Consider the following 26,669-nt stretch of genomic DNA (forward strand, 5'->3'; position numbering starts at 1 on the left):
CACAATGTGAGCCAAAGACAGAGGTTTAACCCAGTGAGCCACCCAGGTGCCCCAACATTCCCTGACTCTTGACTTACAAGCTGACTCCATCTTCAACTTGCTGTTTGTCTCTCCGTTTGTCCCTCTGTCTGTCCCTCCATGCCCAACTCCTGACACACCAACTTTGTCAGCCAGGCCTGATCCTCAGCCAAACCTAGAAGTTCACAGACCCTGTCTTGGGTGCCCTGTCCACTTTGTCCCCATGCCCACCATGTCTCCTGTTCCCTGAGACAAGACCTCTCATGAAGTAGACACATCAGGGGATGCCTGGGTGGCTCAGTCGGTTAAGCATCTGCCTTTGGCTCAGGTCATGATCCCAGCATCCTGGGATCAAGTTCCACTTCGGGCTCCTTGCTCCTCGGGGAGCCTGCTTCTCCCTCTGCCTCCGCCTGCCACTCTGCCTGCCTGTATTCTCTCTGTCACTCTGACAAAAATCTTTAAAAAAAAAAAAAAAGAAGAAGACACATCAGGATCCTCTTGGTGCTGAGTCCTCTGAGGGATATAGACATGACATGAGTTTTCTCCCTTGAAGCCCAGGCTCAGGGTCAGATCACCCCACCGACAGACCCAACGCACTCAAGAACTTAGAAATGCATGGGCATAAATAAAAGTGAACTTTCTTTTGAAAATTTAGGTTTGGGGATGCCTGGGTGGCTCAGTTGGTTAAGCATCTGCCTTCAGCTCAGGTCATGATCCCAGGGTCCTGGGATTGAGGCCTGCGTCAGGCTCCCTGCTCAACGGGAAACCTGCTTCTCCCCCTCCCATCCCCCCTGCTTGTGTTCCCTCTCTCACTGTCTCTCTCTCTCTGTTAAATAAAATCTTTTTTAAAAAAATCAATTATACCCCTAAACATTTAGAACAAAAAAGTCCAAATGAAATTTTTAAAAATATGATTCATGTTGGCATAAAAAAAAATAAAATACCTAGAAATAAGCCTAACAAAAGATTTGCCAGGTCTCTCAACAGAAGACTATGAAACATTACTGAAACTGATTAAAGAAGATCTAAATAAATAATTCAAAGCAACAATACTCATAATCACCAGGAGGCAGGAACAACCCAATGCCCATCAAGCGAAATGGTAAAATTGTGGCATATTCATCACTGGAATATTATATAGCAGTGAAAAGAATAGCCCACTGCTATTCGATGAATCTCATAAACATAATGTTCAGCAAAAGAAACCATAATCCAGGGCGCCTGGGTGGCTCAGTGGGTTAAGCCGCTGCCTTCAGCTCAGGTCATGATCTCGGGGTCCCGGGATCGAGTCCCGCATCGGGCTCTCTGCTCAGCAGGGAGCCTGCTTCCTCCTCTCTCTCTCTCTGCCTGCCTCTCTGCCTACTTGTGATCTCTGTCTGTCAAATAAATAAATAAAATCTTTAAAAAAAAAAAAAAAAAAGAAACCATAATCCAAAGTGGTTACCTTTGGAAGGTAATGCTTAGGGGAAAATGTGACTAAGGCTTCTGGGTTGTGGACAGTGCTCTCTTGTTTTATGTGGGTGGTTCCATTAATGTACTGCACTATACAAATTTTTTTTTAATATTTATCTAAGAGAAGGAGAAAGCACACATGCAGTGAGAAGGACAGAGGGAGAAGGAGAAGCAGACTCCCTGCTGAGCATGGAGCCTATCGTAGGGCTCATCCCAGGACCCTGTGATCATGACCTGAGCAGAAGTCAGATGCTTAACCGACTGAGCCACCCAAGCGCCCTACTCTATACAGATTTAATTGAGCTATAACTTAAGATTTAGCACTTTATGTATGTTACAACTATAATTTTTTTTTAATTGTTAGGTCTTACAAAATTATCCACACCTCAAAAAGGTAGAAAGGGAGGGAAGGGGGAAGGGATAAATACTGAAGAAATAAACACAATGAACCTATACTAATAAAGTCAAGGAGTCCACCACTAGACAGCCTGTGCTTAGAAAACACTTGGCAAACATTCTTATTGAACTCTCAAGACCCCTTTAGATGGGTACTATTTGTTCCCATTTTAGAGAAGCTGAGGTTCAGAGAGGTGAGGTCACTTGCCAAAGTCATACAGCAATGGCACTGGTTTTGTCTGATTCTATATCTCACACTTTTAACCACTGATCACATCACCTGTCAAACAGGTTCTTTCCCAGGCCTTATGACAAGTCACCGTCTAATAGCCATAATAATAACAATTAGCAAATGATTACCACCTTAAGTCCTCAAGGTAACCTAAGAAGCAATTACTAGCTCCATTTCTGGGAAGAAACCTGAGGCTCAGAGAAGGTAAGCCATTGTGCCAAGGAAGAGATGGAACCAAAATTCAAACCCAAGAACGTTTGCCTCCAGGCCAGGCCCATAGCCTTGTCATAAAGTCTGTACTGCCCAGGAGTTAAGCAGTTTGGATTCCATCCATTGGTTCACTCATTCATTCAACTTTTTTTTTTTTTTTTTTTTGAGCACTCACACTGAGCCAGACATGTTCTAGCCCCAAAGCAGCTTCTTACTGCATATAGCTCACATTCCAGTGGGGGTGTTGGTACACAGATATACAATATGTCACGTTGTGAGACACCCCATCAGGACCACTAAGAAACAGTAAGTGTGGTTAGTGAGATGGGGGCCTAATGCAGTGTGGCAGGGGAAGGTCTCTCTGAGGAAGTGAAAACTGAAAGAATGATGGTGGCATGAACGGGAGGATGCAGGACTCCTTTTCTGTGTCTCCGCTAGCATAAAGGTGTAGATGGGACATCTTGTGCCCCAAATCCTTAGTTTATTTTTATTTATTTATTTATTTTAGATTTTATTTATTTGACAGAGATCACAAGTAGGCGGGGGGGGGGGGGGGTAAATAGGCTCCCTGCTCAGCCCCAATGAGGGGCTCCCATGAGGGTCTCCCATGAGGGTCTCCGATACCAGGACCCTGATATCATGACCCGAGCAGAAGGCAGAGGCTTTAACCCACTGAGCCACCCAGGCGCCCCCCAAATCCCTATTCTTGGGAATCGATTTTGGATTAATTCTCTCCTCTAGCCTGGAAAACTGGGAATATTTTACCCCCACACTCTCTTATAAGGAATGATTGAAACGGTTTGAGAAAGAATCCTTCCAGGACCAGAGCCACAGAGCGCGTAGGAGTAATAGAGCAAGAGAGTAGGACATCATTGTGACGGTGAGCTGGCACAGAACAAACTGCAGAAAGGGCATGACTTAGTAGCTAATAAGAAGTGGGGGGATGGACAAGGGTCCCTCAATCCAAATCTCCCTTGCTGGGGCCCACTGCACCCAAGCTTGACGCGGGAGAGAAGATCCCAGCACACGGGACGCGGACACCCCTAGCTTCCCCCACCAGCACAGTTTCCTCCGGCGTTGGCGCGCTCGGCCAATACGCATGCGCCCGCTCCACTAGGCGAAGTGCGCGACCTCGTTGCCCTACGCATGCGCAGCCTCGTGGTGGCAGGTAACCGACCAGACTAGAGCGAGCCTTCCCCCGGGTCGCGCCTGCGTCGCGGGGAGGAGCCCAGGTGGGGCGGGGTTTAGAGGCCGTGCGCGCTCTCGGTTCCGCCCCACTCTCTCTCGCGTTTTCCCGGCGGGGACGGCGCACGTGCGTCTTCTTTCCTTGCAACTGCCGTTGGTCAGTCGTGGTCCCCCGCGGTGTCCCGGGACTGGGACGCGGGCCCAGGTACGCCCTGGCTGTGGCGAGGTTCCCCAGAGAAACCCTGTCAGAGCCCCCATCGTGGGGGAGCGTCCCCAATATCAAGGCCTTCCAAATCTTGTTAAAATTTTCCTGAAATCCTGACCAGATAACCTCAGAAATACTGAAAAGGACTCAGCAAGAAGTCCGTAGATGACCCCTGAAATCTTGTCAGAACCTTCTCGAAATTGTGTCAGACTTCTCCCTCAGAGCCTACCAGACTACCCCCCCAAATCCTGTTACGCTCCCTTCTCTCCCCCGAAGTCCTCTCAGAGGGCCCCAGAAATCTCGTCAAACCCACCAAAACTCCTGTCATAGTCCCCTCCTGGATCCTCTCAAGAGACCTCTGAAATCCAGCCAGACACCCCAGAAATCCAAAAACACCCCAGAAATCCAGAAACCTGGTCAGAGACCCTTTAAGATCCAGGCCCCCTTAAAACCTGCCTCTAGCCCTCTCCTGCTCCAACCTGCCTGTCAAAGACCCTCCCTCACTCCCTCACCAGGAGTTTACCCTCCGGTCCCTGTCCAGGGCTCCCAGTGCCAGACCCTCCCTCACTGGTGCCCCACAGCCGTCACCCATTGTCCAAACCCTGGACCCGTCTCCCTTTAAAGGCCACTTTTTCTAGGACATTCTAAAAGCTGCCAAGAAGTGTGGACCCAGCAGGTGCCAGGGAGATCAGGGTCGGGGGAGGACTTGGTGAGGGAAGGGGTGACGAGCAGGTGGGGTGAGGACAGACAGGCCCCAGGCGATCCTGTGTTGACCATGTGCCACAGGGTGCCCAGTTCAGCTCCAGTGGGCACTGTTGTCCAGTGTAATTATTAATAACACCCTTCTCACCCTTAAAAGTGCCCTGGACTTGGGACAATGAGTCATAGTGGACAACCAGTCAACCTGGTTATGAGGGGAGCAGGACAGGTCATTGTCAGGGCACAGAGGAAGAAGTCCCTAACTGGTCCATGGGCTCAGGGAAGGCTCCCCAGGGAAGCGGCCACAGGTGAGGGTGGTGTGTGTGATGTGATTTGGGCCTGGGAAGATCGTGGAAAGATGCAGAGTTCCTATGGCTATGATGAGTGTGAGGGACCTGGAGGTCAGCCAGTGGGGAGCATAGTGACAAAATGAGTCAAGGAATTGCAGGGAGCACTTTGTCCCACACCAGCCAGAGGGGCTGGGACTTAGTCCCGAGGGCCCCAGGGATCCATGGCAGGAGTTGGAGTAGGAGAAAGATGGGGTCAAACTCACAAAAGAGGGCAACAGTTCCAAATACAGGTTGATAGGGCAGAATGTCTGTCACCCAGGGTGGTGTGGGAGCCCAGGGACAGCAGCTCATTCAGAAACATTTTCCCAGAGGAGAGGACGTGTGAGCCAAGACTGGAAGGGCTAAAAGGAGGATCCCAGGCAGGGACCTAGAGGTGGGAACAGCCAGGCCAGTTTGGGAGAGAGCATGTAGTTCAGAGCTTCTGGAACTGCAAGAGTGATTTCGGGCACAGAGGCGGGCAGGGCCAGGCCATCCACGGCCTTCGATGCCGGATCCAGTGTCTAGGCTCAGTCCCTGGGGTGCTGGGGAGCCAAGGGAGAACACTCTGGGACCCAGCACGGATGGACTGGAGGGGAGATCCTTGAGACTGGGAGGTGAGGGAGGAGGGATGGGATGAGGGTCCAGGGGGAGAGGATGGGGCCTGGCCCAGAACTGTAGGAAACGAGAGGAGGGGATGGGTAGAGTCATAGGGCAGGAAGGACAAGGTTGGGGACTTGACGGGCTATGGGGAGAAAGGGTGGAAGGGGGGAAGCAAGGAAGCAATGACCCCCATCCACTAGCCCCCCTCTTTGATCTCTGCTGCCCGCTCCTCGGCCCCCCATTTTCCCAGCCCACACCTCCAGTCCATAAAACAGGTCTGAGCTGCTCTGGCGCAGTAGGGGTGGGCAAACAGGTTCTGAGAACCCAGAGCGGCCTGGGGCACAGGTGGGGCAGGGTTGCTGGTCTGAGGAGGCCATTCCCTTTTGTCCTTCCAGGAGCTCTCAGAGTCGGTGAGCCTTTGTCAGCCCCTCCCGGTGATGGAGGCAGGCTGTTAGCCTCTCCAGCAGCTGCAGAACAACCAGGGTGGCCCATGGATGTGCCAGAGAGTCGCGCGGGTGGCCCCACTGCAAAAAGTAGGTGGCTTGGCCCTCTGTTTGCCCCGTGGGAGAATGAGGAGGGAGCAGTGGGGGAGCAGGTGCCAGCTTGTGCTTTGGGGACCTGGGAGAGGTGGCTTGGATGTCTGAGCCTCCACCTTGGCACAGGGTGGGAGTCGGGGAGCGAGCTGTCGTTGAAGGACCTGCTGTTTGGACACTGTGTATCTCACTGGCTCTGGGGCAGCTAGAGCAGAAACCTCTGCTCAGAACACCCTTCCCTGACAACCTGCCAGCTCGGTCCTCACTTCATTCAGATCTCTGCTTCCTTCGAAATGCTTACTTTCACATTCTCTCCCCTCTCCTGCCTCTCTTCATAGCACGGACATCTGTTTGTCTGTTTCATCTCCGTCTCTCCCACTAGAACTTGAGTTCCATGAGGTGGGGTCTGTTTTATTCACTCTGGTATTCCTGGTCCCTAGAGCAGCTCTGTCCAACATGCCAGCCGTAAATGTAATTTTAAATTTTGTTAGTAACCACATTTAGGGTTTTTTTTAATTTTAAAAAATTACATATTTATTTGAGAGAGGAAGAGAGTGGAGGGGTTGGGGCAGAGGGAGAGAGACCCGCAAACAGACTCCCCACTGAGTGCAGAGCACAACACGGGGCTTGATCCCAGGACCCTGAGATCATGACGGGAGCTGAAATCAAGACCTGGCCGCCCAACCAACTGAGCCACCCAGGTGCCCCAAGTAGCCACATTTAGAAGAAAAAAGAAACAGGCAAAATGGGAGCAATAGATTTTTATTTAACTTACTCTATCCAAAATGGTATCCTTTAAGCATGTAATTAATATAAGAATGTATTGGAGATAGTCTTTTGATTTTCATACCAGGGCTTTAAGACCTGGTGTGTAATTTACAGTAACAGAGCATCTCAATTCACACGCACCACAATTCAAATACTCAAGAACCGCATGTGGCAAGTGGCTGCCCTAAAACAATATCCCAACTTGTAGGTGCTCAGTTATAATCCCTGATTATTTGGATGGATGCAAACCAAAGCCGCGTGAAAACCAGCTTCAGGAGGAAGAGGCAGGGAGACAAGACACTGGGTGGCCTTCTCTGAAATTCACCTGCTAGGTGGGAGAGCTCATTGTGATGGGGGAGGAGGCTCCCACCCTAGGGCAGAGGCAGGGCCGCTTTTTCGAGGCTCCCAGTGTCCAGCAGCAGAGCCTGCATCTTTTCTCAAGGCCACAAGCCTGGACTCTGGCCTCAGGAGGCTTTCCAGAGGGGAAGGCAGGAGGGCAGACACCTGGTTGTCAGGACCCAAGGGCAGGTGGATAGAGTGACTAACATGGCAACTTCGTGGGCACCAGCAGAGGGCGTGCGGCCACCGCTCCCGTGGGTGCGGACTGAGCCAGCTCTGGGAGGCTCCTGAAGGAAAAGGAAGGACATACAGGGGAGAGATGAAGACAGAGGAGGGCTGGGGGTGGGAGGGAGAGAAGCGGAGGGAGTGGCGGAAGGAGACAGAGGCTTGGGAAGGGAGAGTCACCAAGATATGGGAAGAGAACCTGGAGATGGAGAAATGAGGAGGAAGAAAATAGAGAGGCAGGGATCTGGAAAGAGAGGTATGGGGAGCAAGATGGAGAGGAGGAGTCAGAGAGAAAACTAGAGAAGGGCAGAGACATACAGAGAGAGGGACAGACACTGAGGATGGAAATGAAGGAAAGAGAATAGGAGAAGCAGTGACATGTTCCTGAGGGGCCCCAGGAAGGGACTGTAGACCCATGTAAAGCCCGTGCACCAGACAGTCCAGGGCTGACTCTGGCTCCGCTCTCCCTGGCTGAGCAGCCCTGGGGAGTGAGCTTACTGGGCTCCCGGTCCTCCTGGGTAACATGGGGAGCACAGCAAGAAGAGATAAAGCCCCAGGAGGGGCCCTGGTGTCCCCTAACTGGGTCCCCTCCCCCCTTCCCTAAGAGCATGGGTTCAAACGTTCAGACCTGAGGGGCTGAATTTTAGCTCTCTACAAAGAACCCCAGAGAGCAGAAGGAATTAGATAGAGGGCCTATGGGCTCCTGCATGGTTCAGTCGGTAGACTGTGTGACTCTTGATCTTAGGGTCGTGAGTTCAAGTCCCACATTGGGCACGGAGCCTATATTTAAAAAAAAAAAAAGCATTCATATGTTGAACAGGTGACCTGGGGCAAGTTCCTAACTTCTCTGTTCCTTGAGTCTCCTCATCTGTAACGTGTGGCTAATAATAGCAGCTACTATGGTTCATAGAAAAGCCCCAGAAGAGGAAGGATATCTACTAACTGCTAGATAAATATTCAGCTCTGTGACTGAGCCTCCACCACCTGCCAGGCCTTCCGCCCAGGGCCTTTCTAGATTTTATCTCAGTTGTCCCCTAGGAGGGAGGGAACACCCCCATTTTCCAGAGGAAGAAACTGGCTCAGAGAGTCTATGCTCCTTGCTCAGGCCTCCCCTTGGGTCTGTCAGACCCTGCAACCTGTGCCAGGCCTGCTGTTATACCCAGTTGTTCAAGGGCAGGGCAGGGAGTCTGGAAGGTCACTTCCAGTCCCAGCGACTCCTGGGATCTCCTGTATCTTGGAGCATTTATTGAGTGCTTACTATATACAGACACTGTGGATACAGCAATAAACCAACTGCTGTGGGGTTCATGTTCATGTCAGGAGGGCCGTTCCCATATACAAACCCAGCCCTCCCAGCCCTGGTAAGGTAGGAAAGGATCACTACCTGCCCATTTTACCGGTGGGGAAACTGAGGCTCCGAAAGGAGAATTGACATGCCCACAGTCCTGTGGCTGGGCTCTGAGCTCCTAACTGCTCCCCCACCACCAGACCTCCCTAGATCACCCACCCCCTCTCATCGCAGGCCCCTGGCTGTGGGCGCCAATGATGCTAGCCTGGCCTGGGGATTCAGGTAGGGGAGACCTGCCTCCCCTCCCCCGCCCCATGCAGGCGGGGAGACGGGAGATGTGGCTGGCAGAATCGATCCAGGCTGCCCGCGCCTTATTGGATTGTTCCTGGCTCCTGAGCCCCTCTTCACCCTCAGCTCCTCCCAGAATCCTCTCTTCTTTGCCTTCCTCTGCTTCTAGCCCCCCGCAAAGCAGAGCCTGGGCGACAGGGGAAGAGAAGAGGAAAGGGTGATCTCAGAGCCTTTGTCCTCTGGGCTCCTGAGTGGCTTGGACACAAAGGATTAGACAGCAGGGGGGACTTCCTGGCATGAAAAATGGGGTTCACATCCTCAGGGCGAGGAAGCCACTCAGAGACCCTTAAGTTGCTGTCCCTGTGCGCCCGAAGCTTCCTGCTGTTCCCCATCAGCCCCAACTCCCAAGTAGCTCAGAATAAATTCCCTCCCCTCTGCAGGAGCACGGGACCTAGGGTCACTCTTTCTTGGCCCTCTTCTCACGGGTGGGCTGACCCTCTTGTCTCCCCAGTGTACCTCTGGGACCAGTTGGAGGAGGGGAGCCTCGGGACACTGCTGAGCTTGGAGGAGCAAATACTCAACTCTACGTTCGAAGCTTGTGACACCCAGAAGACAGGTTGGGGGGGGCAGGATGGGGGCCAGGCAGCAGGGGCCTGGGAGACATGAGGAGTAATAAGGGACAGAGGGGGCTGCTGGGAACTGGGGAGCCGTAGAAAAGGGGCTCTTCTTGGGGTGCCTGAAGGGTGAGGTGGGTGATTGTGGGAAGCTTCGGTAAGGAAGTAGATAAAGGGATGGAGGCCGTTCAGGGTGAGGACATTAATGGAAGAGTGTATGGCCTGGGGAGAGGGAGGGAGAGCAGCCACTGTGGGCCTGATGGGGTACAGCAGGTCCTCGTGCTCCACCCTGTGAGTGACGATGGCCGGGCTCCATTTCCAGGTGAAAAGGTTGACTCAGAGGAGGGGAAGGACTTGCCCAAACTGTCTGGGTTAAGCTGTGGTACAGGGGTGCCACCAGCCCAGCCACTGGTGTCCTACTTTCAAGCCATCACCTGCCTCTGCCCCACCTGCCCCAGACTCCCTCACGGCATGCTCTGTCCCCAGGCCTTGTGGCTGTGACCCACGTACTGGCGTACCTGGAGGCTGTGACAGGACAGGACCCCCAGGATGCACGCCTCCAAACACTGGCCTGCAACCTGGACCCCAATGGGGAGGGCCCTCAGGCCACTGTGGACTTGGACACCTTTCTGGCCGTCATGAGGGACTGGATCGCTGCCTGTCAGTTGGATGGGTGGGTCTTTGCACCTCTAACCCTCCCCCGGAAGTCCTTCCTAAGATCTAACCTCACACCTGCCTACTGCAGCCAGCATCCTTTGGGCACAGGGACCCACTGTGTTTGAAGGAGGATGAGAGAAAAGTGAAGAGATGGGGTTGGGGGGATGGGGTGGAGGGTCTGAAGACAAAGTTCCTAGGATGGGGAGGCAGAAGTAAAAAGGAAAGGGAAGATGTGGGGGAGTTGAGGGGCTGATAAAGGCCCTTCCCCATCCCTTCTCCAAACCTAGCCCTTGCCCCTCCTGCTTTTCCATCTGGCTCATGGCTCTTGCCATCTGGCCTTACCTTCCTCCCCACCGCAGTGCTGCCAGCGCTCCTGCTCTCACCTGACCTGGCCCCTCCTCCCGCCACCAGCAATCCCCCTGCGTGGCTGGTCGGGATTGGGGGTGGCTGCAGGGGGCTCTAAGCCTCATCCCTTTGATACAGGGGATTAGAGCTGGAAGAGGAGACAGCCTTCAAGGGGGCCCTGACCTCCCAGCAACCGCCATCTGGTGAGACTACTATATATAGAACGAAGCAGGCAGGCCCAGGGTCAGACAGTGGGAGGGACTTCCCACCTGGGGATGGGAGCCAGGGACATTGGGTGGGACCCCTGGAACATTTGCTCTCTCCTGGAGCTGTGAGTTTGGCTTTCTAGGCACCTCCATGGCTCCCTCCCCACCTTCCCTGAGCTTTGGGGTTTTTTTTTCTTCAGGGGCTGGTTCCAAGTCCTCTTCCTAACTGCAGCCCTATCATAGAGGCCTGCAAGGCCCTGCCTACTTCTTGTCAGCATCACTGGGCTCCTGCCTACTCTCTAGTCTCTGCTCCCTCTGGCCTCCTGGCTCAGCCTGGAATGCACCAGGTGCCTGCCCACCACGCTCTTCAGAACCCTAAACCTCCCACACCTGGGGAAGCCAGAGGATGCCCCGGGCCGTGGTCCCTGGCTGTCTGGGCTCGCTCACAGACCCGCATTCCTCTCCTGGAGAAATCTGACCATCTGATTCAGTTCCCTGTCCTGCTGTTTGGTTAGTTGATCCTTTCCCCCATTTTATCCCCAGGACCTCACACATACGAGGTGCTCCATAAAAAAGTGTTCCTGTTGTACCTTACAAAAACAAAACAAAAGCAAAATAATAATAATCACAGCTTTCTTGATGTTCCCTTGGACCTCTTTCAGCAAGGTCAAGGGACAAGGGAAACACCCCTCTGGGTGGGGGAAGGGACAGGACGAGGAGGCTGGAGGCCTGGAGGTTGGGGATGAGGTTGTGGTATGGGTCCAGGAGGAGAGGGAGAAGCCTGAGCTAGGACTGGCAGAGACAGCAAGGAGCGTGGAGAAGATTCAGGGAGGAAGATGAGGGTCTGGAATCGGGGGGACTGTGGAGATGAGGAGGAACAAGGGAGCCAGGACAGCCCAGTGACCAGGTAAGTGGGTGGGAAGGAAATCGGGGAGGGGAACAGGTTTGGGGGTAGCTAAGGTGCTGCTGCCCAGTGCTGTGATGAATTCAGGGCTTCAAGAGAGTTCCAGCCTGAGCTCAGGGTATCAGTGAGCAAGAGGCCTTTCAGACAATGGATATAATCATAGCCCCAGGAGCAGATGAGATGACCCAGGGCAAATGCAAGGGTGAGGCTAATGGAGGCCAAGCCCAAGTCCTGGGGCTCCCCGACACCCAAGGTCACCGAGGAGCCCACCACCCTCTGTCTGTCTCCCTCCAGGATGCCCAGAAGCGGAAGAGCCAGCCAACCTAGAGAGCTTTGGAGGCGAAGACCCCAGAGCTGAGCTGTACCTATGCCCCCCCACACCTCCCCACAGCCCATGTCCTCCAGCCTCCCTGCCATAGGGCTCTAGTGGGGTCCTTCAGAGGGAGTGAGGGACGGGTTGTGGGGGCAGCTGTGCTGCTAGGCCTGGGAGAGAAGGGCAGTCTCTCTCCTGTTCCTCATTCTCCAGAAGAGCCTTGTTTCCCCCCCACCGCCACCCCGACCTGGGAAGGGAAGTGGGTGGGAGCTGTGGCCAGTGACCAGCCCCTCCCTGACCCCAGGCCCACCACCGCTGACCTGCTGAGCAGCCTGGAGGACCTGGAGCTCAGCAACCGCAGGCTGGCCGGGGAGAACTCCAAGCTCCAGCGCAGCCTGGAGACCGCTGAGGAGGGGTCCACGCGCCTCGGGGAGGAGATCACGACCCTGCGCAAGCAGCTTCGCAGGTGGGCTCTCCACGTGCTCTCCCTGCACCTTCTGCCCTGTCTTCCGCCCTGCACTGTCCCATCCGCTCTCTTCCTCTTTCTCTTTTGTGTTTCCCTGACTCTTGTCTCTCAGCCTCTTGGGTTCAGACTCCCCTCTCTACTCTTCTCTGTGTCTCCATATCTGCAGCCTATGCCTGCCCTGTGGTCTTTCTCGTATCTGTCACATTCCCTTCATTTTAATCTCCTGCTCTTACCAGGTTTCTGTCCCACCCCCTTGAGTTTTTTAGGGAGAAACGGGGTCTCTGTGTCCTGTACTAGGTTCTTTCCCCGCTTTTCCTTCTGGGTTTCCGTGCCCCACTCCTCCCACCCCCCAGGTCCCTGTCAGGATTTCTCTGTTGCTTCTGACTCCCTGAATGGCTCTGTCTCCATGGTCTCTGTTTCCCTCGCGTGCGGCCCCCCTCAGCACCCAGCAGGCCCTGCAGTGTGCCAAGGCCGTGGACGAGGAGCTGGAGGACCTGAAGACGCTGGCCAAGGGCCTGGAGGATCAGAATCGCAGCCTCCTGGCCCAGGCCCGGCAGACGGTGGGTTCTGGGCAAGGGGTACAAAGGTGTCATCTTCCTTCCCCCTTTCTTAGAGTCCGAGCAACAGAGCCTGACATTGGAATGGGAACGGGTAGAGGTTACCCCAGCTTCCTCCCTGACTCCAGGTCCTGCTTTCCCCAGACTTAGGGTCCAGATCTATTTGCCACTCCTCTCATGACAGAGGGGACAACAGGAGCCATCAGGGCTGTCAGACCCATTCTCCCAGCCTTGCTCCTCCTTGACCCAGACCCAGGATGGGTTCCCAGGTGTGGGAGAAGGGAGAAGGCTAGGAGGCCCAAATAGAAGCCTTTGTCCTCTGGGGTCTTTCAGGAAAAGGAACAGCAGCATCTGGTGGCCGAGATGGAGACTCTGCAGGAGGAGGTGAGCTGAGGCCCAGTGCCCACCCCTACACCTAGCCCAGTCCCAGGGATCTCCCGCCCTACCCCTGCTGCCCCAGACACCTCCAGCGGCCTGCACCCAAATACCCTGACAGTCTGTAGAGGGAGATTCCAGAATCCCAATAATGTACAAGTGTCTCTGAAAGTCACAGCACTGCGTGCCCTGGTTGGTAAGACTGTGGAGCATGGGACAGACTGCCTGGGCTTGTGCTGGGTTTGCTTACGTAAGCATGGGTCGGTCCATCTCCTCTCTGTACTTGTAGCAGTGGCCAAAATAATCTCCCTCGTTGGGTGGTGAGGGATTTAAACACGGAGATGCTTGTAGTCTTAGGCACAAGGCAGGACCCATGGGCAGTGCTTGCTGGAAGTTTACCCTTGTTGCTCATATGTTAGCATTTTTTATGGTAGAAAGAACACAGGCTTTGAAGTCAGCCCTGAGTTCACATCCCATCTCTGCCATCTTCAGGCATGTGACTCCCCCTTCCTGAGCCTTTGTTTTATTCTCTGAGAAGGGGAGGAGACTATCTGTTCGGCAGGATTGTCTTAGAAACAAATGACAGTTCTCAGCCAGGGGCCTAGCACAGTGTCCGCAACGGCCCAGTTCAACCATGTGTCTGATTCGAGCCCTGTTCTTCTGACACCGAGGACATGATCTTAGTACACCTGGGCCCACCTAGTCCTTTTTAGGTGGAAACTGAAACTCATCTGTCGATGAAATTCATCACCACCCCTCTGCGAGGTGCCATCTAAGTGGCTGAAGACCCACACGGCATCTCAGTGCTCCAGGAGGCTGCCGTCCTCCCTCAACGTCTGTTCTCTCTGCTGGTCACAAGATTGACGCTCATCATCCCATCTGGTCCTCAGCCTTAGTCACCACCACACGCTGGCGTCCCCTGGGAGGCTGGCATTGCCCTGGTCTCTGGACATCCAGTTCTCACTGCATCTGCTGCCGGTGGCCCTCTGGAGCCACCAAGACACGAGGGCCTCTGGGGTACTCCCTCAGTCCCTCCCACACCCTTCCAGGGCCATAGAAGAGGCTTAGCTGATTTCCTGAGACTTTGTGGCCACAAGGGGGCTTGTTGGGCCTCTCTGCCTCCAGTCCTCACAGAGCCATCTCCATTCTGTTACACAGGCCTTGCTGGTTCTGAGACTGAGCTGAGAAATGCTCCCTCTCGGATTCCCAGACATCCCAGTGGAAGTGTGGTTCAACTGCAACCTTCCTCTCCATCCCTCGCAGCTAACCTGGGGCTTGGGGCTGGCGCAGGGCCTGTTTTCCCTCTACTCTCTTCTTTGACCCTCCTCCACCCCTCCCCTGCCCTAAGGATCTCTGCCCAGTCCAGACAATGATACTGATTCTGCCCGATCCCCCCAAATCTCTTTGTCCTACATCTGTATTATGGCTTTTACTATTTTTTTTAAAGATTTTATTTGATAGTGAAAGAGAGCACAAGCAGGGGGATTGGCAGGCAGAGGTAGAGGGAGTGGGAGAAGCAGGCTCTCCGCAGAGCAAGGAGCCCAGTGTGGGACTAGATCCCAGAACCCCAGGACTGTGACCCAAGCCAAAGGCAGATGCCCAACAAACTGAGGCACCCAGGCATCCCTGGGTTTTACATTTAAATCCAAAATTTTTCCACTATTGTTCTCTGGCTCTTCCATGAAAATTCTGTCCACTAGGATGACGGGAATCTCACCACGGGATGGCTGCCACAGTGCGAGGCATGGGGTTCAGGCAGGATGTGACTGTTTTCTTCCAGAACATCTCTCTTTAAGAACAAGGAGATGGGACATCTGGGTGGCTCAGTCGGTTAAGCTGTTGCCTTTTGCTCAGGTCATAACCCCACCCAGGGGCCTGGGATCGAGTCTCACATTGGGTTCCTTGCTCAGCAGGGAGCCTGCCTCTCTCTCTGCCTCTGCCCGCCGCTTTCCCTGCTTGTGCTCTCTTTCTGACAAATAAATAAATAAATCTTTAAAAAAAAAGAAAGAACAAGAAGAAATTTTCCTTAAAGCCCCATGGCAGAACCTCCCTCTTATATCTTATTGGCCAAAGTGACATTATATGATTATAGCCAAACCGCTCCCTGGTATGGGCACTCCAATCCTGGATGGGCCAAAACACTTTCAGCTCCAAGGAAGAGAACACTGAGGAAATGGTGGCTTCAATCCGAAGGACACTCACTTCCTTAACAAGAGACTTTGAAGTTCTCCATGTTGGTTTGGTGACTTGGGCTTGTTCATTGGCCTATGGCCTCATGATCTCAGATGGCTGCAACAGCTCCACCCTCGTGGTCTTATTCAAAGCAGGACAAAGAGGGGCAAGCGGGCCCAGCTAATGCTCCTCCCATGGCTCTCCTTTCGTCAGAGGGAAAAGCACCCCCACTATACCCACCATCCCAGCATACCTCTCTTCCATCACGCTGGCAGGAATTGGATCACATGACATCCCCAGCTGCAAGGGATGCTGGGAGAATATTTGACCTTTCTCTGCCTCTGGAGTGGGAGATGAGCAAGTGAGAGGGGGCGAGAATGGCTGCTGGATTAGCTAACCAGTCAGTTCTCCTGAATCTGCCGAGATCTCCCGAATCTTCCTCTTATTCACCCCTCCAGAGTGGGGCTAGGACCCACTTGCCCACCTGGAGAGTGCACCCCCAACGAAAGCGGAAGGACTCGGAAGGGTGAATTGCAGCCAGCAATCTCTGCCTCCTCCCAGTGCAGAAGGCCTGCTGCCAGGTCAAGTGCCTTGAGCAGCGCCTGGTACATCCTAGGCGCTCGATAAACCGGAGCTATTCTTGGTTGCCTCCCTCCCTACCTTTCCCCTGCCCACAGCAGCCTACAGAGCATCTATAGATCGAGTTCTCAAGTTACAGGAGAATAATGCTGGTGTAAGGGACACTCAGGATACTCGGCTTTCCTACAGAGAATCTTCAGAGCAGGGCTCGGGTTACTGCAGAAGAAGGCAGGAGAGGCTGAGTAACCAGGTTCCCTGCTGGGCAGCCCAGAATCCAGCCTCCAAATCCCCACCAGGTGGACAGATGTTGACACAGCATTCCTGGCCTGTCCTTCCTCTGCCCTTCACCTGGCAGCCCAGGCCTGAGGAGACCAAGGAGGAGGGACGGCTGATGGAGGACTTGGAGCCCAGCCAGCCAGCTGGAGAGAGGGCGGAACTGGCCCTGGTGTCCCCAGGGGCCTGGGGAGGAGGGGCGTGGCAAGGGAACTCCAACTGCCTCCCAGCACTGAAATGCTTTTGCCCATGGCTGCTACACATCGAAGTCAGCACAAGTTGCTAAGTTTTTGGTGCCTGGAAACTCTCAACTGGATTGGGGGCCATTTTATTTTCAGATCCCATTTCACAGCTGGCATGGGCTGCCCCTTTCCTGGCCCCCTTGTTTTCTCTGATAATTCTCCCCCTGGAGGACACAGGGTGGCCCAGCCCTGCCACTTCTGAAAGCCCCTCATCCAGGCTGCACAGGGCCCAGGCCCTAGGCCTCATCAGAGTCTGCCTCCTGAGTTATCATCTGCTTAGGCACCGGTCCCCACCTCTAGCGATGAGCTCCCTGAGGCCAGAGATGAAGCTGTTCCCCATTCTCACCCAGGGCTGCATCTCACCCCAGAGAGAGTCAGATTTGGTGAGTCCACTCTCTCACCAGGTGACCTTGGCCAAGTTTCTTAGCCTCTCCACTTATCAATTTCCTCTGTAAAAACAGAAGGTGAAGCCAATGAAAACATTGAACACCCAGACATGACATTCTTCCCAAACGGCACAACGTGACCTGCATAGCAGCACCTGGGAAATCTTCCTCCCCCCAAAAATTGAACAGGAGCCTGGACAGGGTCCTGGATCTACCCACCAGTTTCAAGGAAATGAAGAGGTTGGACAAATATGATGAACGTCCTATGGAGGGAATGAGAACTCCGGAAGTGAAATCTGAATGCACAAATTCTACAGGACAAATAACTTGATTTATTCCCCAAAAGACGTGCCCCCAAAAGTACCTGGATTGGGACAGGTGGGCGACCATTGTCAGAGGAAAAGAAATGAGACATTTCAACCAAAAGCCACAGTCAACCTTGTTTGGATCCTCCTACAAACAAACTAAATGTGACAAGACCTTTGCGAGACTATCAAAATGGAAAAAAAGAAAAGCAAAGAAAAATCCACAAGTTTGATATAATATTATAGGAATTATTATATAGGAATTATATAGGAAAGATTAAGGAATTATTACTTTTGTTAAGCGTGATCATGGTGTTGTGAGTTTGGTAAAGTAAACAATTACTTAAGTAGGAAGTTAAAATGCCAGAGTTGTTCTAGGCAGAAATCACAGGCTACCTGGCGTTTGGTTTAGAGTCATGTTAAACAACAACAACAAAAAAAACTTGGAGAATAGGGAAGAAACTAGGAAAATTTAAATAATTATTGAAGCTAGCTGGTGAGTAGTGGGAGTCCATTATATTGGTATTTTTACTCACATGTGTGTGAAAATATTTAGAATGTGAAGTTTTGAAAGTATCTTTAAAGTATATATTTTGTATTTTCTGAACATTTTTGTGTGTGCCAGGCACTGTTCTAAATGCTCTGTGCTTATTAACATACAGTAGCGTGTGTTTGCAATGAATTACCTCCTGTACAGCCTGGGGGCGCGGGGCTCAACCTTTCTGTGCCCCACTTGCCTTTATCTGCACGATGGGAGAGGAGACATGAGGTAACATGGGCAAGGTGCTCAGACATGCTCGCAGATACTGTTACGAGCTCCGTGAAGTGGGTCCTGTCTCCTCAGACCAGCACCCGTGACACACAGAGAAACCCCGGCTGAGAACTCGTAGGGGGCGTGGAGGTATTCAATGGACCCAAATACATAACGTGCTCAGCACTAGGCTTGTTGTTGCCGGTCAGGTGATCAGGAAATGTCAGCTGCGGGCGCTAACATTGCTGTTGGCCTAAGTGGTCCTTCCTTCTTCCAGAACGGGAAGCTGCTGGCGGAGCGGGATGGAGTCAAAAGGAGGAGTGAGGAGCTGGCCACGGAGAAGGAGGTTTTGAAGGTGCCGCCCCTTCCTTCATTGAGCCATCAGGCTCCCAGGGCTCCAGGCAGCTCGGCTGAAATCTCTCTCTGGGTGGCTGATGTCCAGAGACATCACGGGAGGTTGAGGAGTGGGGCTCGGGAGAGCTGGGTGGACTGGGGAGGGCAGCACCCGCTGAGGCCAGTCCTGGGAGGCCGGACAGATGGACGGACTCCTTCCTCGGCAGCGGCAGCTCTATGAGTGTGAACGCCTCATTTGCCAACGAGATGCCGTCCTCTCAGAGGTGAGGGGCCCGGGGGTGGCAAGGGGACATTTGCCTTCCATGTGCTCCTGCCCCAAGGTCTGGGAGTCCTGCCTGGGTCTTATCCCTGGATAAGCAGCCCAGAGAGGTCAGAGGGTTCCCCTGGCCTGGCAAGCCTGTCCCTGCAGGGCCTAGAAACCTGATGCTCTCCCTCAGGCCATAGCTCCTCCCCCAAGCTCACCCTGCCCATCTCCCCTACCCCTGCCTCTGCATCTTGGCGGAGCTGGGTCTCCTCTTACTGGGCTTTGGGCTTCCTCAGCGCACTCGCCATGCGGAGAGTCTGGCCAAGACGTTGGAGGAGTACAGAACGACCACCCAGGTAGCCTGCTGCCTTCCCGCCCTCGGCCCGCTTCCTGGCCCTGCTCTTCTGCTATCTCTGCATTCGCTGCCTCTTTCTGCCCCTGTCTTGTGGAGTGTGTGTGTCTCTGGCCTTTTCACTTGTCTTCTGTTCCTTTCTCTCTCTCTCTCTGTCTCTCACCCTGTGTATCTCCACCTCCAGTCCATTTTCATTCTCTGTGGGGGTCTTGTTAATGCATTTCCCCTGCCCATCTCTCTGTGTGTCTGCCTTTCCTTGATTTAGTCTGTCTGTCTCCAGGGGTGACTCTACCCTCCATTGGTCCCTGATCATTAGGCGTCTCCTGCCCCTCACATGTCTTTGCCTCTCTGTGAGTCTGTGTCCGTCCATGTTTCTTATTCTTAGTTTCCCAGGCTGCTGGCTTATGTTCTCTGCTCCTGCTGCTCTCTGTCTCTCTTTGGCTCCCTAAGTTTCTGTCACTGCTTTCTTCCCCTTGTCCCTTGGTAATATATGTCTGGAGGAGCCCAAAGAAGTCAGGGGAGTGGAATTGACTGTAAGAGGAGCCCAAGGCCAGGAGATAGAGAAGAATGGAAAGACAGGGGTCCCCCACTCCCTCCTTTGCAGGAACTGAGGCTGGAAATCTCACATCTAGAGGAGCAGCTGAGTCAGACCCATGAGGGGCCGGATGAGTGAGTGGAACATCAGGAACATCAGTAAAGGAGGCAGGAGGGGAGCCCAAAGGCAGGGAGCCCCCAACCTCCAGCCACAGGGTGGGCAGAGCAGCCACCCTAGAGTGGGTGGACTGACCCGTAGGGGCAGGCGCAGAGAGAGCCGTCCCTTCTTGACCATGTGGCCAGGCTACTGGAAGGGGCCCAGGCAAGAAGAGTGGGCTGGACCAGGCTGCTGCCCCCGTCACTGGGCGTGGAGATTGAGGCCATTCGGCAGGTAGGCCTGGCTCCTCGGGAACATCCCAACCCACTGCCGGCCACAGCTATGACGCAGCCCTAATTCTCACCCACCTCATCTCCCCCCAGGACCATCTCAGTACTTTACCTCATTCCTACCCCAATCCTTGGTCCTGCTGCCAAACCCCTCCCAGATCTTGCCTCCGCCTGCTCCCCAGCCCACCCTCACCCCCGCCACACAGCCCCCCACCTGGCTCCTCCTACCCCTGCCTCAGCACGTGTCCATCCCCATCTCTGACCCATTTTCTGCCTTCACCTGGCCCTCCTGACTTCAGAAACAGCTTCTCCCCTCCCAGAAACAAGAAGTGGCAGCCGCTGCTCTCTCCAGCCCTCTGTGTGGAGTGTGGCAGTGGGAGGAGGTCATCACTGAGACAGATGAGGAAGTGGAGTTTCTGCCTGAAGCCCCAGCTGGGACACTGGTGAACATGGGTTGGGGGGGGAGTCCGAAACCGCCAGAGTCCAGGAGCTGGGAGAGGGCCCTGGGATTCCCATGTGCCACGAGCTTGCTGCCCATTCCATGGGCAAACATTGACCGAGGGCCTTCTGGACACAGGCCCGAGCCAGGCAGGACACCATCCCTGCCCTCTAGGGACTGGCCCGCCAGGGGAGTAGACAAGAGCAAACAAAGCGAATGCAAACTGCACAGTGGTAGTTTGGTCGTTGAGAAAGCACTGTCAGGAAGCCCTGCGTTTACAATGGTCCTGCGGGGGGAAGTCACGAAGTGAATCATTCCTCCGGACACCATAAAGATACATTAAGCTTTTACTTTGGGGATAGAAGGCACGATAAGAACAGCTTAGAAAGCCCATGTGGAAATCTTGAACTCAGCCATGGCAGTTGTTTTATGACTTCTGTAATTACCTGAGCAGTATTTCCACATCCTTCAAAACAACCGAGACAACTCATCTTCAGTGTCCACAAGAGAAAAGTGAGGTTTTAATCTATTAGTGCCAGAAGTGTCTCTGTCTGTCTAGTTTGGTTTTTTTTTTTTTAAAGGAAATATTGCTAACAGTTCTGTAACTGCATTGTCTTAAAAATAAGACTGCTTCAGAATTATACTGTTCACCGTTCTTAAAGGAGAAACTTATTTCTTTGCTCACTTTCTCCCTGGGTTGAGAGAAGCTTTTGCATTTCCCTTCAATGCCTGTGCTGTTTGGTTTCTTTTTTTAAGATTTGTTTATTTATTGGAGAGAACGAGAGAGCTCGTGTGAGCACAAGTTGGGGGAGAAGCAGAGGGAGAGGGAGAAACAGTCTCAAGCAGGCTCCACCCTGAGCACGGAGCCAACAGGGGGCTTCATCTCACCACCCTGAGATCATGACCTGAGGAGAAACCAAGAGTCAGATGCTTAGCAGCTTAACCAACTGAGCCACCCAGGCGCCCCTGATTTTTCATTTACCTCCCCCAGTATCTCTGCAAGGTAGGCATTCTCACCCCTCATCCTGTTACCCATGGGAAACTGAGGCTCAGAGAGGCCACACGTTCCCAGTCACATAGCCTATGGGTGGCAGAGTCACATCCTTCTGAGGAAGTGTGAGTCAGAGTGAATTCCTCTGGGAGCTCTCGACACCCCATCCAAAGGAGCACTGACCCAGGCCTCAGGGTGCTACCAGCTCTGGGTCCTAGAACTAAGGTGCAAAGCTTCTCGGGGCCTGGTGGGGAGATCGTGCAAATGGGCCATCCCCATGCAGGGTGATAGGTGGGGGCCAGGCCCTGAGGGAGCCCAGCAAAGGGAAGACCTGGGTCAGGTCGGAGACTGGGAGAGGTGTCACTTGGGAAACCGACACTTGAGTGTATTTTGGAGAAGAGAGAGAAGTTGAGCGGTGTCAGGAGAGAGAAGCCTTCCTGGCAGGGGAAAGCACACACACGATGATGTGGGGCATGAAAGCATACAACACGGTTGGGCAGCAGAGGGAGTGGCGGGTGGCTGGGGAGCCATGGGGCCCGACAACAGGAATTACCTGTAAATCAAGCAGGGAGATTGTACTTTTCTCCATCGAGTCCCAGGATGACTGAGGGCAGGGAGCGGGTATGGTCAGCTCTCAATATAGAAAGATCCCTCTAGAAAGATCCCTGGTGTGGGCGGGGGAGTGGGAAGCCTATATGGAGAGCATGGGGACTGACTAGAGGCAGGGAGGCCAGGAAGGAGGCTGGGGCAAGAGTCCAGAGGAATAAAGCCTGAGACAGGCCAGGGCCTTGGGACAGAGGAGGAGGGATGGGCAGAGAGAAGTGGGGTAGGAGAGATGGGTGCTAGGAAGGGAGAAGATAGAGAGACATCAAACTTAACTTGCAGGGACACCTGGGTGGCTTAGTGGGTTGGGCATCTGCATTCAGCTCAGGTCATGACCCCAGCATCCTGGGATTGAGTCCCACATCAGGCTCCCTGCTCAGCGGGGAGTCTGCTTCTCCCTCTTCCCCTCCTCCTGCTTGTGCTCATTCTCTCTCTCTGACAAATAAATAAAATCTTAAAAACAACAACAACAACTTGCCTTGCAGCCTAGTGAGATGGGATCCTGAGGGATGGCCAGGGAGCTACCTGGGGTCAGTGGGTGCACAAGCCTGGAGCTCAGGGATGTATGTAGGAAACAGTATCAGGTTGGCGACTGAGGCCGCAGGGAAGGAGGAGAAACTAGGACCTGGGTCCTGAGAGAGAACAGCTGGGCAGCGGGGGGGAGGAGGGGAGGGCTGCCCCCAGACCAGGAACCTGGGAGGAGAAGGGGATAAAGGAAGGAAATGCTGGGCTTCCTTTCGGTCCATGTGAATAAGAGAAGCTCGTGGGAGTGTGAGAGGTTTGGGGGACCTGGAGTCCTGGGTGCTGAGGAAAAAGGAGTCTGGCTTCTACGCCTGAGGGGATGTAGAGCCAGCCCCCCCCCCCACCCAGGGAGGGAGCCCAAGAGGAGGGCAGGTTTTAGCAGCAGGTGGGTAATTCTTGCAGGGTCACAGCCCAGGAGACTTACCCTCGCCTTTTCCCACAGAGACACTTGCAGGGAGAGATAGTGCACCTTCAGGGAGGAAGGAAGGAGCGATCAATGTGGTAAGAAGCTTGTTCCTTCCAGAGCCATCCCCCTGGCTTGGAGTGACACCACATTCTTGGACATTGTGCAAAGACTGGAAAAGCCCTGGGGGGGGGGGAGTTGCACCTCATTCCCTCCTTCATTCATTCATTCCCTCCCCTTGAAGTGATCCTTGGCCTGTGAACCAGGATGAGCCACCCCCAGCCCTGCCTTCAGCATCTCCTGGTCTAGAGGGAGACAGATTCTGACCCAGCCTGTTCTGGGAGGACATCTGGCACTTCAAGCCAACTGGGGGAAGGCTTTCTGGGGACATGATGCCTTGAATGGGGCCCCATAGGAGCAGTACTCATATAGGAGACTCTTAGACAAGAAGACAGTTGTCTGGCTGATGGGACAGCTCAGTCACTGGGTCACTGTCACTGAACACACCTCTCCCAAGGCCCCCAAGGAATCCTGGGATGAAGGAAGCCCAGACTGGCCCAGGGAGAACACCCAGGTAGTTAGGAGACAGTTGGCGACTCCGGAATCAGACAGCCTGGGTTCAAATCCTGTGATGGGGTGCTGTAAGCTTTACTGTCCAGAGCCCCAGCCCTGTGATTGTTAGGAAGCTCAGTGGCAGGCCTCTGGGGAGAGAGAAAGCATGAGATGTCTGGGCCTATCCTCCTCAGGCCTGGCCTTGGGGCCTGTGGTTTCCTGTAATGCCTCCCACCGCACCCCCTTCAAGCTCTCGGCTGTAACAACTAATGAGCCGCCTGCCACTGGCCTCTAATTGGACTTGTCTGAGAAAGCTGAGATTGGGCAGGACCCCCCCCACCCTGCGTCACTGGGGAAGGGAAGGGAGAAGGGGGTTAGCAGCAGCGGGGGTGGGGGCTGGACATTTGAATTTCCCAGGAGCAGGGCAGTATGACCCACAGACTGGGAAGCTGGAAGCTGGAAGCAAAGGAGGAGATGAAACCCATGACCCCTAAACCTGACCAGGGTGAGGGCTTGGACCTTGAGAGGCGCTGGGCGCTGTGTCCTGAGGGTATCAGGTGGCGGCAGCTGGAGGGCTTGACCCCTGGTCCCCAGTGATGGTGGTAGCCTGTGGTATGGACATCTAGGTCTCCAAGGGGCATCTGGGTTGGGCAGCTTGAGGTCTGAGTCCCAGAGGGGTATTTCAGGGGCTCGGGCAGCTGCAACCCTCAGCGGGTTAGAAGCTGAGGGCTTGCCCACCCAAGAGAAATGATTTGTAGGGGAACTTGCTCACACAGTTGGCTTCTGGAATCTCGGTCCTAAAGGAAGTCCCAGTAAGACTGACACTCAATGAAAGTGGCACAACCCCACAGGCATGAAGTGGGGGGCGGGTCTACACCTGCCCTGAGTCTCTGCTCTGAGACTCTGGTGTTTGGGAGAGTAAGAGAGCAGAAGCCTCAGCTCCCAGTTGTAGCATCAGATAGCGGAAGAGAAAATCAAAAGAGCCTCTTACCCTTTTTGGGGGTCACACACTCTTTTGAAAGTTTGTTGACAATTCCCCTGCCAAATATGCACAACAGCTTGCTCATGGGGCTCCAGGACACCCCCAGGCCCATCTGTGATGCCCGCTCCCCACTAAGACCCCTGCTTTAAAGGCTCATCCAGCGCCACAGTGGGCGAACGGGAGCCAGGCCGAAGCAAGATGCTTGCAGTGACTCTGTTATCCCCCCCAGGTTGCCCAGAAGAGAGGAAGAGGAGGAAGCAGCGCCCCAGATCATGGTAGGCAGTCCCCAGCACCCCCTCCCAGTCCCCACCCACTCTGGGGCCTTGAGGAGGGTGACACAGTGGCAGCTCTTCCCAGCCCTTACCCACACCCCCTCTTCTCCCCAGCAGACAGAAAAATCATTTGGCCGAGAGATAACAAGGCCCTTGCTATAGCTAATGAGAGCGGACAGCGCCGTGTGGGGAGGCCTGCGGGCCAGTGGGCGGCCAGAATGTTCCCGGGGGACCCCCCAAGCACACACAAAGGGCCGCAACAGCTAAGCCCCAGGCCTCACAGACGTGGCTACACCCCCGGAATGCGAAAATGCACACGCACATGGGCCCACGCACAGGAAGGGGGTGGGCCCGCCCCAGCCAGCCCCAGAACTCCCTGGGGCACAGCGCCTGTCACAGCTCCCCCGCCTGGCACCACTCACACCAGCTGCTGTGCCCGTCCCCATTCTCAGGCAGGGGAGGGGAGGGAAGCTCGGGGAGGAGAGGCAGGGAGCCCGGGGTCCTCAGGGTAGGAATATGAGAGCCCGAATGTGTGCCAGGCATCTGGGCCCCTTTGGGGTCCAAACCCTCCAAGATGCTCTCTCTGAGCAGCCTGACCCCAAAGCCTAGCTCCCCCTTCCCTCCAAGGAGATGGGACCCACCTCAGTTTCCTCACAGCTGACTTGATGGATGATCTCTCCTGAGCTGTAGGCATCAGAGCTGGGAACCCAACCCTGTGGGGTGTCACACTGCACTCCACCCCCTTCCATGTGGTCACTTCTGTCCAGTGGCTTGAACCAAGGGCCTCTCCCAATCCAGGACCCAGTCTCAAGTTTGTTTCCTTTGTCCCTCCAGGCCAACCTCCACAGCCCTCTGGCGGACCCGCATCGTGGAGATGTTCTGGGAAGCCCTCCTGAGAGGTAACAGTACTCACCGGGACTGGAAGGGGCCTGGAGGCGGAGGAAAAGGTCAGCGTGATTGCCTCGCCCTCCTTTCTGTCCAGCAGCCCCACCGAGCCCGAGCCGCAGCAAGCATTGGTGCCTGTGCCCAGAGAGCTGGTCCCAATCAGGAGCCCCAGATGGGGCCAGCTCTGCCTGCCCTCCCTGCAGCCTGAGCCACTCAGGTGCGCCCCGAGGCATCTCCAGAATGAGGGTGGCCGGCACACGCTGGGGTACTGCCCCCTGTTGAGACAGCTCCAGCAGCCCCCCGCCCTGGGGCCTTCCCTGAGCGCTGGGCTGCCTCCCACCAGGATCACTCGGCCTCCACTGATTCCAGCCCCCGTCCTGGGCCTGCTGCTGCTGCTGCTGCTGTCCGTCCTGCTGCTGGGCCAGTCCCCGCCACCCACCTGGCCCCACCTCCAGCTCTGCTACCTCCAGCCCCCCCCAGTGTGAGCCACTCAGAGCAAGGTCTAGTCAGAGAATTCCCGGGGAATCCTACTGTTATTACCATTGTTGTGCCGTTAGCTGGGAGGGCTCCGGTTCAGGGACGCTAGATACAGTGCTCCAGGATCCACAGCCCTGTGTTGAGTTTTTATGTGAAGTTTTTTGGTTTTGTAACACTGGTGACTACATTTCTGAGCAATAGCAAAACACACCCAACAATGGGTTAAATACTAGGGGTTTATCCTCCTCCTAAAACAAGTCTGGAGGAGGGCAGCTATGAGCCCACAGCTCAGAGTCTCCACAGCCTGGGGGATGAGGGAACGATGATTCTCTGTGATCCTCTCAGCCCTTCGGTCTTGCTCAGGAGCTGGCAGGTGTGGCTTCATACATCACATCTGTTGGAAGAAGGGGACGAAGGGGACTTGTCCCTTCCTTTCTTTATAAAGAAAAGACGTCGCCTTCCCAGAGCCAGCAGCAGACCTGTGTTCATGTCTCATTGGCCAGAAGTGTTTATGATCCCTCCTAGCTGCAAGAGAGGCTGGGAAACTGAGCTCCTCTCTGCTCTCCTGGCAGAAAGAGGGAAAGAGACACATGGGCCGGGCATACATCACAGATGTCCCCTGCAGGGTAAACAGCCAGCAGGAAGTGGACCAGTGTGCCACTAGCTTACTCATCACTTGCTGTTCATTCATGTGCCGCGATTAGACCTTAGAAGATAAAGCTGTGGGGGTGTCTGGGTGGCTCAGTCCATTAAGCGTCTG

The 26,669-nt window shown here is 54.3% G+C and overlaps 1 protein-coding gene across 12 annotated transcripts; it reads left to right on the top strand.

Annotated features, from left to right (window-relative positions):
- Window positions 1-3,226: 3,226 nt before the first annotated feature.
- Window positions 3,227-26,040, top strand: KASH5 (KASH domain containing 5). Of its 12 annotated transcripts, none has more exons than XM_032325923.1 (20): window positions 3,227-3,476; window positions 5,722-5,859; window positions 9,279-9,383; window positions 9,868-10,054; window positions 10,522-10,586; window positions 11,788-11,854; window positions 12,111-12,272; window positions 12,715-12,832; window positions 13,163-13,213; window positions 18,190-18,267; window positions 18,473-18,529; window positions 18,807-18,866; window positions 19,467-19,531; window positions 19,700-19,787; window positions 20,083-20,226; window positions 22,781-22,839; window positions 24,505-24,550; window positions 25,382-25,446; window positions 25,530-25,649; window positions 25,776-26,040. In XM_032325923.1, the coding sequence occupies exons 1-20, from the start codon at window positions 3,455-3,457 to the stop codon at window positions 25,915-25,917; spliced, it is 1,839 nt and encodes a 612-aa protein (XP_032181814.1). In that variant the 5' UTR covers window positions 3,227-3,454; the 3' UTR covers window positions 25,918-26,040. The 12 variants fall into 12 exon arrangements, with proteins under 12 accessions (XP_032181814.1, XP_032181815.1, XP_032181808.1 ...); XM_032325924.1 differs by having other exon boundaries at window positions 20,104-20,226; window positions 25,533-25,649; XM_032325917.1 differs by having other exon boundaries at window positions 25,530-26,040.
- The last annotated feature ends 629 nt before the right edge of the window (window positions 26,041-26,669 follow it).

This window comes from Mustela erminea, chromosome 19, assembly GCF_009829155.1.
Source record: "Mustela erminea isolate mMusErm1 chromosome 19, mMusErm1.Pri, whole genome shotgun sequence".
NCBI classification, from domain to species: domain Eukaryota; kingdom Metazoa; phylum Chordata; class Mammalia; order Carnivora; family Mustelidae; genus Mustela; species Mustela erminea.